The sequence below is a fragment of the Sphaeramia orbicularis genome, chromosome 9 (genome assembly GCF_902148855.1).
Source record: "Sphaeramia orbicularis chromosome 9, fSphaOr1.1, whole genome shotgun sequence".
In the NCBI taxonomy this organism is placed as follows: Eukaryota; Metazoa; Chordata; class Actinopteri; order Kurtiformes; family Apogonidae; genus Sphaeramia; species Sphaeramia orbicularis.
The window spans coordinates 11724662-11739508 of record NC_043965.1 but is presented as its reverse complement, the minus strand read 5'-3'; the positions used below and the strand labels follow the sequence as shown (position 1 = coordinate 11739508).

Here is a 14847-nt window from a genome sequence, read left to right as displayed (position 1 = left end):
GAGGTTAGAGCTGGATAAGAGTAAGGGGAGAAATGCTAAAAAGTGAAACCGCTGCAGACGTATCTTCAAGTATAAAACCACTGATGACCATTAGACACTGGCTACATAAAGACCCAGGCCCTATAGACTTAATGTAAACTTCACAATAGAAATACTAACTCAGCCATTTTTTTCCTCAGTCATCACTCTGACCTCATTCCTCTTATTTGGAATTTCTAATATGTATAAGATATTCTTCCTCTATATTTCTCTATTATTCCCCTTTCAATAATATTTGGGCTAATAGATGGCTTTGAATTCCACTGTGCCAGTCTTTGAGATGTGTGACACTTTGCTCACCTATCAAATGTGATTCGTGGGATTTTCTGTTAGTTGAATGAAACACACTACTCGACTACAGCTGTTATTCAGTTACACTGACAAGGTCAACCTAGCATTTAGCATTAGCTCACCCATCACCCTTTGGACTAACCTGGGTCTACACTTTGGTCCAAAAACCAACAGGTGATGTCAGTGTGGTTCTCTTCACTTCTTATAAACAGTATGCGGGTGAAACTCAGCAAGGTGATGTTACCACTAATACAGACCACACTAAGTAGTAAATGTCATGCTGACATACATCCAGTTTGATCAGGCTAACACACCCATTTACGTTAGCTAACAGTAATGTCAGCTTTGCATACTGTATTGCACATTAATTAGTAAGCTAATTGACACACCATATCATATGATTACCTACCAAATGTATGCTAACACAGCTAATGCAGTTTAATGACAATGCTATCAGGCTTGGTATTTTAATCAAGTGACAACAAACATGATGACAATTTTCCATTAGAAAATCCTTTGATGACCTCAACTATAGTAGAGCTTTCTGTCAAAACAATACACTATTAAACAGAGCTCCTATAATCTCAGAAAGTGTACAAATTGTAAAGATCTCAGAGACATATATCAATCATTGCAAACATGGCAGACATCAAAACCTTCTGCTAACCCCACAATCAAAGGAACAGAACAATAAATGAAAAAAATATTTCTAGTGCACTGAAACCAGTATCAAGTATTACACTTTAAGATATGTCTGCATTGGCTTTAATTTCAAGCCCTGCCTGGCTGTTGCCCCATCATGTGCACAGCTTTGGCTCCATAGCATGTTGTGTTAGTGCAGGTTACCCCCCTAATACACACACATGAACTCCCATGTAATAACACAGACCCCTGCTTTTAGCCATCTCCCCCAATGTTCAAGTACATGCACATTCTGTCACGCATACACGCCCAAACCACAAGCCAATAACAGCCTTCAAGCTAATAAGCAACCGACCGACCCTCACCCCATAAACACAAACACACACACACGCACGCACACACACATACGCACAGCAGGAACTCTTGCCACCCCCCATCATGCCTCCAGGTGTCCGGTCCAAATGTCAGACCAGGGAAAAGGGCTGCTCCACTGGGGCAGCTAGTGAAGAAGCCCCCTCTTACCCTCCCCAGCCCACTGGAGGCATGCTTGTACACACACAAACACACATGTACATAAACACACGCACAACCATCCCTCTGTCACAGTCTCTTTCTCTAATAAGCATCCAAAAGCACACACACACAGTGCCAACTGGATCAAGTGGCTGGCTGACTAAAGAGGGTGGAGACAGAGAGACAGACAGAAAGACAGACAGAGAGAGAGAGAGAGACAGGCACTGAGATTTTGGAGAGATTTTCAGTTTTGTCCATTCCTGTTTAGCCAAAGCATTTAGAGTGATTAGTTTATTAATAAGCTTATGGCTATAATAACAGCACTGGGAACTAAGATACACAGTTATTGTTTAAATGATAATAATTAGTTATACATGCTGAGAGGAGAGGAGAGGAGAGGAGAGGAGAGGAGAGGAGAGGAGAGGAGAGGAGAGGAGAGGAGAGGAAAGGAAAGGAAAGGAAAGGAAAAAGAGGATAACAGAGGGAGCAAAAGGATAGGAAACAATTATAGAGAAAATGGAGAGTGTAGGAAAAAGCAGGTAAATAAGCAGTAAAAGCAACACAGTTATTACAGTTAATTTCCTTGAGGTGAAGGATGTAGGGCTGGTTTAAGAGGTTATGTGAAAGGATGATGGAGGAAAAAAAGACAGGGAATGGAAGAACAAAAGAACCATGCTTTGATACATAACTATGTAAACCAAATGTTGCTTATGTAACTAATTTTCCTGGTATTACAGCACTGCTATTGTTGTGAACCAACAAGTTCAAATATCACTGAAATAAGCAGTACTTGACTGGCTGAGTTTGCATTTGCTTTTCACATAGTGTTTGTTTGTTTGCTATTGTCTGTGTTAATTGTGTACGTGTCACCAAAGATCACTGCAAACCTAAATCATTTTAGCATACTTCTAAAAGTTTTTCCATGTTCCCTAATTTTGTCATTCAAATGCCACACAGGGCAAAGGCAGCACGTATGAAGGTGAGCAGGAAAGCTAATAAGCACCGACACAACTCTGATTATGTGCAGAGACCTGCCTCTCTAGAGAGTGCCAACACTAAAAGCAATTAGTTAGTCCTATCCATGATTCATGTGAAATTATTGTAATGGCACTTTTATCCATTCAATTCAGTGTCAAAACACCAGAACACAGGGCAAACTGTTGATTCACACACAAAATTGCATAAAGGACATTAAGAGTTGAACTACATATCTATTATAGTCATTACAGTGTCCATCTGCTTTTATTGTTTCGTGCTCCATTTTCAGCATAAATGTGTGTGTGTGTGTGTGTGTGCTTATGAGTGCGTAAATGGATTTTCTCTCTGAGTTGCTTGTTATCTGTGTGCATCCATGTGTGTCTGCATATCTCTGCACATGCACAGGTGACTTACCAGGTTTCAGGTTTCTCTCCTGAAGCACTGACAGCCACTTAGCCCCAGTACCAAAGATAGTGATTCTAAAATAAGAGAAAAAAAAAAAAACAGTTTTATTTTAAAGTATATACCAATAAGGCACGTTGTTATTGTAATAAGATATAATTAAAGAGCCTTTTCAATCATTTGAAAAAAAAAAAGAAACTTATTTCCCAAAACTCGAAAACTTAATTTGCAGCCATGTTGCCAATGACAATCATTGCTGAATCCCTCCTACATACATGCAACTCCATTGTGACAGCATCAAACAATCAACAGAACCAAATTAGCAAACATTATGAATCATCCTCTTGGGTGGTTTTAAATTTGAGCCAAATTTCATGGCGGCCTGCCTCTTAATTATCAAGATATTTTGCTCATGTCGGGGACAGATGGGTGGATGGACCGACAAGCTGATGTCCTCTTACCATCATTTACAATGGGACTCATTGTCATTATTGTTACTCAACAGAGACTTTTTTAAACACTGACAGTGTTGAACAGATTATTCCTGCACCTTCAAATGAGTGTTCTGTTTGTATTAGAGATATTTTATATGCTACATTACTACAACCTTACTGTCTCTGAATGTTTTTATGCACATTTTCAAAATATACATAAAAAAAAAAAACCCTGAGTGGAAACATATTTAAGTGTACAGCTGGACGTGGGAAGGACAGACGAGGGTTTATTCTGCACCAATCACTTTATTCAAAGAACAGTATTTGTTTCTGTGATCAGATTATTGATGGTGTTATATATGTATGTTTTTAGTTTTGTGATTTATATATGGTTTGAGAGCAGAGTTTTACTATGCGTTTTATGTAAATTTTTAGTGTGGATGTAAAAATTAAATCTCTATTGTGTGTAACTTCTGCTGCTGCTATCTTGGCCAGGACACTCTTGCAAGAGATTTTTAATCTCGAGTTTTTTCCTGGTAAAATAAAATTAATGACTTAAATAAAAACTGTCGGCTGTAACCACGCCAAAACAACAAAACGGTGTATCGAAAAACTTAATAGCTGGCTCTGTCTCACTTATCTGCTCTCTCACCACGCACATGCTGGTTTACTGGCTCTGCCCCCATACTGTTCTCATCCAATCACCTATCCCTCATAGCCCTATATACACTCAATGTATTACCGACAGTCGGTAATTACTGAATTTTCAAACTGCAGAGTCGCAACAGTATTTTTCAGAAAGTTTGGAAGAGTTAAAGAACTTGGTGTTATTGGTAAAAGATAAATACAAACAACAGTTAAGTCCGTTAATTAATATAACAAACATTAATGCCATATTTATACGACAAACAGCAACAAAATCTCGCCATCTATCAAAGGCATCAAAGGCTTTGAGCTTGTTACACAGTGTTGTTTTCAACATTTACATTTGCTTCTCAGAATTCCCTCTTTCCTCTTGTCAGTCTGCCAACAGTTTGAAGGCAAATGGATGAAATGGATGACACTTTATGGTCAAAGGTCTCAAAGTCTATGAGCTCCTCAGTCTTGTAATATGCTACTGTATGAGAAGATTCATCTGAGTCACACCAAAAGCCCCGAAACCATAAATGTAGTTCAATGGCTAACCAGTCTGTTGTTTCCTAAACTATGACAACAATGGATAGCAGTATCACCTCACAGTCAGAATGTCATGGGTCTGATCCCATAACCATCAAACCTCCACATGTTTGCGTGGGTTCTCTCCAGGTACCCTGGTTTCCTCCCACCATCCAAAGACATGCACTATATGTGCGAAAGTAAGAGTGATTGGTTGATCATCTCTATACGTAAGCTGTACAATGAGCTGGCGACACGTCCAAGGCGTACCCTGCCTTTGCCTGAATTATAGCTGGGATAGATTCCGGCACCCCTGCAACCTTCTCGAGATAAAAGCAGGTCAGAAAATGAATCAATATATAGTTATATATATATATATATATATATATATATATATATATATATATATATATATATATATATATATATATATATATATATATATATATAATAGGTGCAGGCTTTTTTGATTGCTAAAGAAGCCAGAATCTCATCTTGTCATTTTTAGGTCAACATGTTTTGATGAAGTACATTACACTGCAAACATTGTGGACAAGAGCAGAAAGAGACCAAACTTTCTACCAGGAAGTTTTTTTTTTGTTTGTTTTTTTTAAAACAAGAACCCAAGACTCCCAGACTGACAAATGTCCTCCAGTTTCTACTAAATTCAGGTTGTTTTCCTGATTCAGCACCATGTATTATTTTTCAGTTCAGTTGTCCAATGTGTGACTTTTCTCATAATGTGTCCAAGTTAATACTCTGCAAAATAAAAAAGGAAGAAAAGTTCCCTACTGATCATTGCTGATTTAACCGGCAAAGTTTCAAACCAGGATGATGGTGATATTAATATTTGCATAACAATAGCACATGGAAATGCACATAAATTTACATTCTTTTGCATATTTTCTGAAAATTCTGTAAAAAAAAATCTCTCGTACCTTTGGTTGAAAACCTGGACAGTGTTGAACAAACAAATCAACCATATTATTAAATTTAAGTTGCTGATGAAAATGTTTTGTTTGGAATTCTCTGACACTCATTAGTTGAAAGAATTTAAAAAGAACATGCAGCATTTCAAATTCTGCTGGGAGAACTAATCCAACATTAGCAGAAACATTCATGAACATTATTAGTGTGCACAGAATTGAAGGAGGCTGTGAGATGGAGCAAGCGTTGAATGGCCTCAGCATTAGGGCATTAGTAGAGTGGTAAACCTGTATAAATATGAACCACTGATGCTGAAACACGGACCAAGGAGCTGTTGCAAGTACAACTTCAGAGTTCTCAGTGCTTCATTTGTTGGAGTGTATCTATGCATGACAAGGCATAATTTCAATATCTCTGTGCTGCATTGAAAAAACTGTCTTTGCCCTTAATCCCATCTGCTCTGTTGGAGCTGGTTAGTAGCCTGGTGGGACAACAAAGCTCTGTGAAGAGAATCAAACTGTGTAAATGTAAAGAAAGGTGGTGCTGAAACGGAGCATGTGTGCTCAGTCAAGCTTTCATAACCAGATAAGAAAAAAATACAGGGAAAACAAAAAAAAAAAAAAAGATGATTGGCAATTGAATTTCAACTAAACAAACAAAGCAGAGTCAAACAAAATGATGATCAGTCTTGCGGAAGCACACGAAATGACTTCTTTTCAGGTGTTGTACGGGAAAATAATTGAGTAAGAAACCTATTGACAGGATGTTTGCACATATCAACAGTGAAATGAAATGATTTTGGACAGTGGCTTTCTTCAGTGTGAACAGAAGGCACCCTGACAGCTGACAACAGTTGGACAACATGTGGAAGGCAAGAACTGACAAAACATCACTTCTGCAGTTTTAATTCTACAACAAAAGGACCTTTAAAAGCTTGCCTTCGTGAATGGGTGTGTATGTGTGTCTCAGTCTGTGTCTTCCTGTCTTTTCCCGTCTATTTTTGTAAGCATCAAATCAATCACACAGTCGCATATCACTATGGTAACCATACCTCTCAATCAAACATGAAAAAAGAAACTGTCTCTACAACACAAAACAACTGTCTGGTGCTTTACTGGTCAATAACTAGGAATCGATAAGTGGTAACAAATGCTGAGAGAGGTTGCAGATGAGTTTAAAGGGTATAAGTCCAAACTAGTGATATTGCACAAGAAATATAGTTAATATGTGCACACGGTTTACTGAATGTACATACACATAAGCACATTTCCCTATATTTTACCCATTAACCTCTCTTATTCTATATTTGCTGTAAAATATAAATAGTTAGGGGTTCAAGCATGGTGGACCTCTTGCTTTTGTGCCGTTTCAGTATTTTTCTTATTCAGATATTACATGTTTGTGCTAATTCACATACTATGGTAAAGGGCAGATTGTGATTCAGTGGGATTGCACAGATCATGTTATAAAAAATAGATAACAATACTGTAAAACTTTTACTCAACTAACACTGATGTTACATGGTCAATGTATCATTATGATTATAGTATTTTACACAAGCGCTCTACTGTAATAATAATAATTTTGTAGGATTTACGTATATTGCTTTCTTTATGTTGTATGGTTGCTGGGTTTATGAGTTGATTTCAGTCTATGTATAGTGATACTTTCTGCACAAAAGTCCTAGGGATTAGTTTACAGTTTGGTTTAAACTGCAAATTTATGCAGTGAGTGTCATTTACACAGATAATTTCTGTGTTATACTAGTGTGATATAATGCAAACATTTCTGATTCATTACAAAACTCCAGCAGGACAAGTAAAGTTGACAACATCTGGGTATTTAATGGAAATATGGCATCTATATGTGCAGGAAGATGTGACTAGTGTTCATTCGATCTACAGATTGTCAATACTGTAATAGTGTTGGTTTGAAATGATGCAAAAATTCAGCTGCGTTTCCAATGTTGTTTTGTAAATATGACGAATTTTATCTGCAAAAATTCTGATGTGATATTTTGGTCAGTGGGGCGACACGGTGGTGCAGTGGATAGCACTTGTGCCTCACAGCAAGAAGGTCCTGGGTTCGATTCCAACACCACTTGATGGGGGTGGGACCTTCCTGTGTGGAGTTTGCATGTTCTCCCCGTGTCTGCGTGGGCTCTCTCCGGGCACTCCGGCTGCCTCCCACAATCCAAAAACATGCACTGATAGGTTAATTGGTTAATCTAAATTGCCCATAGGTGTGAATGTGAGAGTGATTGTTTGTCTCTATATGTCAGCCCTGCGATGAACTGGCGAAATGTCCAGGGTGTACCCCGCCTTCGCCCATTAGTAGCTGGGGTAGGCTCCAAGCGACCCCCATGACCCTAGTGAGGATAAAGCGGGTTCAGATAATGAATGAATGAATTTTGGTCAGTTTGTACAGCCATGTGTAGGGGCTGGATGATACAGAAAAAAATCACATCACGTTCATTTTTTTCAAATCAGATGATATCGATTTGTTTATGTTTATGTTTATGTTTACGCATTTGGCAGACGCTTTTTTCCAAAGCGACTTACAGGGGAAACCAATTAAATCACTCAATCAATCAAATTTTATTTATATAGCGCCAGATCACAAGAAAGTTATCTCTTGACATTTTATATATCGAGTTGGTCAAAACCAGACTCTAAGTCAATTCTACAGAAACCCAACAGAATCCTCCAGGATTCTCCAGGTGATTTGTATCACGATATAAATCAAATCACTATTTTGTCAAGCTTAAATTTTTCGTTACGCTTAAGTTAGTTGCGAAGACATCAGAATGTTATTTTTGATTTAAATATGATTTATTTTCTGTCAGAGGTTGAACATGATAGTTGTGCTGAAAAACATTATATAACTGTTTCAGATAAATAAAACAGGGACATATTTAAAACTAAACTAAAAGTCTGACCAGCAGGCAAAAGATTTCAAGTTTTAAAAGAGAACGCAAACAAAACAGACCATCTTCACAAAACAACACCAGGTTTATATACGTGGGGGTGTGTTCTGTAACTGTCGTAAACTGAAAATGAAACTTAACATGCTTTGAATATCTGACTCCCGGCTTCTATGCCTCAGTTGTATGCCAGAACAGAAACGGTTCACACCCTACTTTTCAGTAACCCGGTCACCTGAGTTCTTAGTCAAATTTTCTCCTCAGGGAACACTCATTACCTCCTCCTGTAGCCCAAACATTAGCAGGTGTGCTGCAGCTGCTCTTGCGCCTGTGATGTGGGCATCAACCTAACTTGGCGTGGCTCTAGCATGATTGGTTTGGTGCCCTGCTGCTTAATTATGATTGGCTGTTCTTATGTCTGTCAAAACATAGACAAATGAATTCTATCGAGCATGTCTCATATTTCTATCGATATATAGCCTATCGTTATCGTTTTATAACCCAGCCCTAGCCCTATGGTAGATTAACTGTATATTGTCTGTAGTGCTGGCCTTATTGACATTCACCATAAGTCAGAAATTAACTTGGTACAGACCTTCTATATTCACCACTAAAGTCTACCTAACAAGATTTTGGTCCATTTTTATTTATTTATTTATTTTAATATATATTTTCAGTGGATCATTATTGTACCAAGCTTATCAAAAGCTGATTAAAGATAGCTGAAATCTCATTAAGTTTTCAAGACAGTGACCAATGAACTTGGCATTGCTCACCACAATAAGTATAAGAAATAAAGCGTGAAAATTTCATTCAAATTGCTGCCTGGGTGTGACATAACAACAATTAGACTACGCATGAAATGTTCTTAGTCGAATCATTACAAACCTATAAACAACATAGAGTTATGGATAAAGCTATTCTGAAGTTGCTCAACAGGAATGCCACTAGTTCCAAACGTGGATGAGCCTTGCACAAATTTGGCCATAAATCAGAAACAGTTTGTCAATCATCATCTGACTTTTTCTTACTTGAACTGAATGAATCCATAAAGTTGTGTAAGTTCTGTTGGTTTGAACCCTGTACTTGCTACTTGTGGTTATATTTAGATTATTACATGGCTTTGAGGACAACAGATTCATTCCCCAGTCTGTTATTTTAGTTTAACAGATGGTTGCTGTGAATAACAGACCTTTGATATGTGAGTTCTGATCACATACTGGGGAGATCTATCTTTAAATCAATAAAATGATCTTATGTATGTAGCTGCACAATAAGCTTCGCATGTGGTTCTTACATCACACTTGTGTTTATTTTGCTAAAATAACCCCGCTTTCTGTACATTATCCTTTACATTTACTTTCAGGAGCAGGAAACGGCATATTATTCTACAGTCACTGAAATCCTTACATTGTCTGTTTCTAAACATTTATCATCCGAATGTCTTACATTTCAGTGTTTTCTTTATCAAATGAAGGCCTAAATCATAGAAAACCAATACCTGTCTTTTTGCAATAAAAGACAACAAAACATGCTGACGAAGCAAAATCATATCCATTCTGACTTCTACTTCTCAAGGCTGCACAATGACCACATAACACTGTACCTACTTCTGCTCAAATCTTAAAACATTTAGTGAGAAATTTCAGATGTTCAGCTTCATATACATTTGTTTTAATTCTTGGGGATGGGGCTCTGGGAAGATTGTCACATTCCTATATACACCCCATAAAAAATAACAAAGTGCAGAGCTAAGTAAATATGGTCTGTACCTGCAGTAGATAGAAGACAAAGACCCTCTCTGTTTCTTCATATGCACACACAGCCACTTGTTATTCTATCAATCATCTCTGCCCCCCCCCCCCACCCCCCACCACCACCACATCAGATTGGGATTTGTTCGCTACTGCCTGCCATGGAAACGGTTGCTCTGTTCTGATTGGAGGCAGGTGGCCAGGTGTAGCTGCTAATCGGGTGTTTAGGATGGAGGGATGAGTAAAAAGCCGGCAAGTCTCTTTTTTCCTGACACAGTGTGTATATGTGGATATTCATGTGTGTGTCAGCTCCAACAGTAACACATTATTGGAAGCTACTAAGTCAATAAGAGACCCTCAAAGCCAATCAAACACAAGAGCAGCTCCAAACACTTAGTACATTAATGTGTCTGTGTGTGTCGTGATGCAGCAATTCAAGAACCATTTGTCAATGCATGTTTGCAGAGGTACTCTCATACTTGTGCTCCAACCTGGCAATAATTATGATGATTATGAAAACAGATCATTGCACTTTTTTCTGGTGTCAGAGGCTGCAAGGAGTAGACTGAATCATTGAGGTGTTATTGTTTACAGAAGTGCTTCATACTTTAATCATGACGATGTTTGACGAATTATTTTCATGTCATACAAGAAGCATTTTTAGACCCACTGTTTCCTAGGTTCATTTCATAATAACCCTGTTGCTTCCTCTAACAAAAAAGACTGGCTAACAATAGAAATGTTTGGGCATTCTTTAAAAGATATGTCAAAATTGAGGATTTCTCCATCAGAATTTTATTTCTCAAACAAAAGCCACACTCCTGTTGGAAAGAGCAGATCAGAGCCGGTATGGCTCAAAGGTAAGATGGTAATTAGTCTTAATACTGCTAGATTCAGCACCTTAAATAAGTATGGGTGTTGTTTGACTTGTGAATAAAACTCCATTTAATGAAATAAACAGGCAGCTTGAAGACAAGAGGATATTTTAATTTGTTATGCCCACATGTCTAAAACAGTAACTGAGCTGGCAGGAGGGCAGTCTGTTATACTGCAGCTCTATCTTCATACAGAAATAACTGAGATTTATTTCTTGGCATTAGCGAAAAGGAACATTTCCACAGTTGGTCTAAGTGACACAACGGGATCTTTTGTTGCTCCTCACGTTATGAACCTTCGAAGAATTTTTCAAATTTAGAAACTATAACAAGTAGAAATGTAACACTTTACTTGTATTATAATTGAACTCTTGTTGCTTTTGGTCCTGCTAAAAAATCAAGGATGAAATTAGATATGCATGTACTGAATCGTTTCTTCAGTGTGTTAATAAATGACTGTCCGTCGCCTAAGGCTTGATTGATCGATTGAATGATTGAGTGATTTATTCTGTACATGCAATGAAATTTAACATATAAGTGAATAAGTAAAGCATAAATAATAATACAAAAATCCACAGTCAAGACAATCTTAGAAAGAAGAACAGCACAATAGTTTCATTTTACATGCCCGAAAAGGGGTGGGAAGGCTGTAAATTGAATTAATATATTCCAAAGACAACTGTCTCTCATTCTTTTTGTTTTTACCTGACTGGAAAAAGTGTCAGAGCAATTAGAGTGTTGAGCGACTGATACCAATTAGTAGAATATTTATTTTTGATGTTAATTTGCAGTAAAAATGAAAAGTAAAAAGTACAATATTTCAAAAATATTTCTGGTGAGTTCCCAAAAGGAACTGGAGGTATTATGAGTCTTAAGTACAACTAAACAAATATTCATGCCTAATTTCAGTGAAGATAAGTTTTAGTTGTGATATGTACCCTGTCAGGTTGTGCTGTGGGTGGGACATTCAGACAAATGGGAGAGACTGATGCATGAGATAGAAGATACATTTTTACATAAATTTTTTGACACTGGATCAAAAAAAAAAAATACTACTATCAATCATTATTAAAAATGTGGATATTAGCTCTAATGGCTAATAACCAGTTTATCCCCCTGAAAGATATTGGAAAAAAATTATATCCTAACATTTTTTCTGATTCCAAAAAAAAAAAAAAAGAATGAATAAATAAACAATTTCTGATACATATTATGACACAAACATTTCCCAGACTATTTGAATAGCTTTATTTGTATAGAACTAATTATTATAAAAAGATGAATATGCAGGGGAGTGCATCTGCATACAAAATAAAATCATGATAAAAGAAAAAGATGATAAAGGACGTATTTCTCTGCATGTTGCTCACCAATGACAAACTTGGTGCATGCAAAAACCTTTACATCATAGTTAGAAAAAGACAAATATATGTGTTTTAGTTATTTTGCTTTACTTGACATTACTTGTGACATACTGCACAGCCTTAATATAGAGGTCAATGTATGTATGTTACACCACAAATGATATATGACAACGTTGATGTAAATGCGACTACATGTTTTCTGATTTGTAAGCAGTTATTCCACCAAATTCAGTTCAGTTCAACATTGCAACAAAGATGTGTTGTTGAATGAAGACAGGGTCACTGAATGAAAAAAAAATCATCCAGTGACTTCACATTAGATAACTTCTCTTGAGCAGAAATGGGCCACAGGAAAACTACTTGCGCTGCTTAAAGTAATAAATTTTGTAAGACTACAAAACATGTAAATTGTTCTTCTTATTTCAGCTGTTCAGTGTTTCCTTGTAAAGCATCACATTTGCAAAAATGCTACTTTACAACTAAATTACCAATCCATTCCCATTGCTGAAAATGTCACCTTTAAAAAAAAGAAAAAAGTCTTTTACACGATGACATTTTTCAGCATTCCACTTGAAAATCATTATCGTATTGACAGAACTAACTAACAATTTTAACAGCAGAAGCTTCAATGCGAATTTCAGATGCTTTTGAAACTCTGACAGATTTAGCCCCAATTAAAATGTCCAAGATGAGGGTGTAAAATACTTCATGTCAGCTTCTCCCGCAGGGTTTCCCCCCCACACAGCAGTGGTATCTGGTATCTGGGAAACACGTCTGAGGTGGCTACATCAGCATTTAATTGGTTCAAAACTGTACTGGCACTTTAAAAGGCCCGATCTGTCTTTCTGTCATAGTGGCACTTCATTGAAATCCTCCGAGTGATTCATTTTACAAACCATATTTTAGCCTTGTTACCTCTCAGTTTTAAACCCTCTTGTGCAAACCTTTCAGTGATGACACTGTGATACAAGGACGCTGCAGTAAAATGTTGATATCATGCAGCAATACAGGGAAGGAAATTAATACCACATACTCTTTATCAGATACTGGTCACTAAGCAAGCAACCATCATTTAAAAGTATTACTGATATCATGGATCCAAAAGACTTGAAAAAAAAAAGAAAAAGGAGAAATGAATTTAATAAAAAGGAGTTCATTAAGTTTGGGCTGTACAAACTAGTCCTGTCGTATGTTTTACAGGGGAGCTACTTTTCTTGACACTTTTGCTTCATATGTTCCACCGCTTCCCATTTACGTCAAATTTTTCTGCCCATTACCAATTTCCCTCTCCTTGCTAAAGGCAATATGCCAACACTTAAGACATGTCTGTAGTATCACTGCCTTAAAGGGTTCAACTTCTGCTGACCACACTGCACTTTTCTCTATATTACCATAAATAGAATGAACTTGGTAAAGCAGATTCACACCCAGGAGATACCCCCATGTAGTTCAGCTAGTGCGGATGCTTAGCGATAAAATCAAGTAAATGGAATGTTGTTGGAATAAATAGGATCAAAGGACATAAAACAGTGACACCTTATAAAAACATAGGACCAGTGGCCCTGTATCTCACCGGCATGTTCTATGAAGAATCAATAACAACTGGAATTTATGAGGTTGTCAGGTTCTACTGCTATGTTAGACTCCTGTGGTTTTAATGCAGGAGATGAATCTCCCAATAGAAGAGGTGCTACTTTCACTGGAGGTAACTCAAACAAATTCAGTGAAAGTCCAAATATGATTTCCTATCAGTGCTCAATAGTAACTATATTGATATGTCAAGCATTTCCATGTTATAATTAAATTAATAGGCCTTTACAATATGGCCCATTATAAGTAAAGGCAAATTTTTAATATTTAAAAATTCATCAAAAATTAAAAAATCTGTGAAGGCAGGGCACTTTCACATTTTTGGGACTGTGCTAAGATTATACCCTACTGGTCATTGGTGATAAAGGAAATCAACAATATAATAGGAATGAACTTACCATTTTATTTTATCATGAATGACTTGGGTAACCTACCACACGAGATGAGGAAATCTGACCATATCTTTGTTCATATTATTAGCAGGGGCAAAAAAAGCCATAACTCAAAAATGGATGTGTGAAGATCCTCCAAACACTTCTGGACTGGACACATGTTGTGAATGAATTTATGACAGAAAGGCTGACCTCATTAAGACTCACTACTGACAAATGTGAAAAATATTGGGAAAAATGGGATGTTTATGTTAATCAAAGAAATCCTTGAACCTGTATAATCTTATACTTATATATGCTTATTTTGACTTTTTTGCTTAATTTGTCCTGAACCTGTCTGTATTTTATTTATCTAAAGGTTGAACCTAGATGCTCTAACTGTTGTGGTCTGTTTTTTTTTTTTGGTTTGTTTGTTTATTTGTTTGTTCTTTATACTGTAAAATTTGTATATAAAAATAAAGTATATTTTTAAAAAATCCTAAATCAAAATATCTCAAAACTGTGACATTGGTGACCATGAGTTTGACACTTCAAGGTCACTCAAGGTCAAAGGTCAGAGACCAAAATG

The 14847-nt window shown here is 36.9% G+C and overlaps 1 protein-coding gene across 1 annotated transcript in view; it reads right to left on the bottom strand.

The window, feature by feature from the left end:
• aacs (acetoacetyl-CoA synthetase) overlaps positions 1–14847 on the bottom strand; it is a 66478-nt gene that overhangs the window by 15902 nt on the left and 35729 nt on the right. Inside the window, exon 11 of the mRNA XM_030143449.1 lies at positions 2878–2942. Within this exon, the coding sequence (XP_029999309.1) occupies positions 2878–2942 (65 nt within the window). The remainder of the gene's footprint in view (positions 1–2877; positions 2943–14847) is intronic.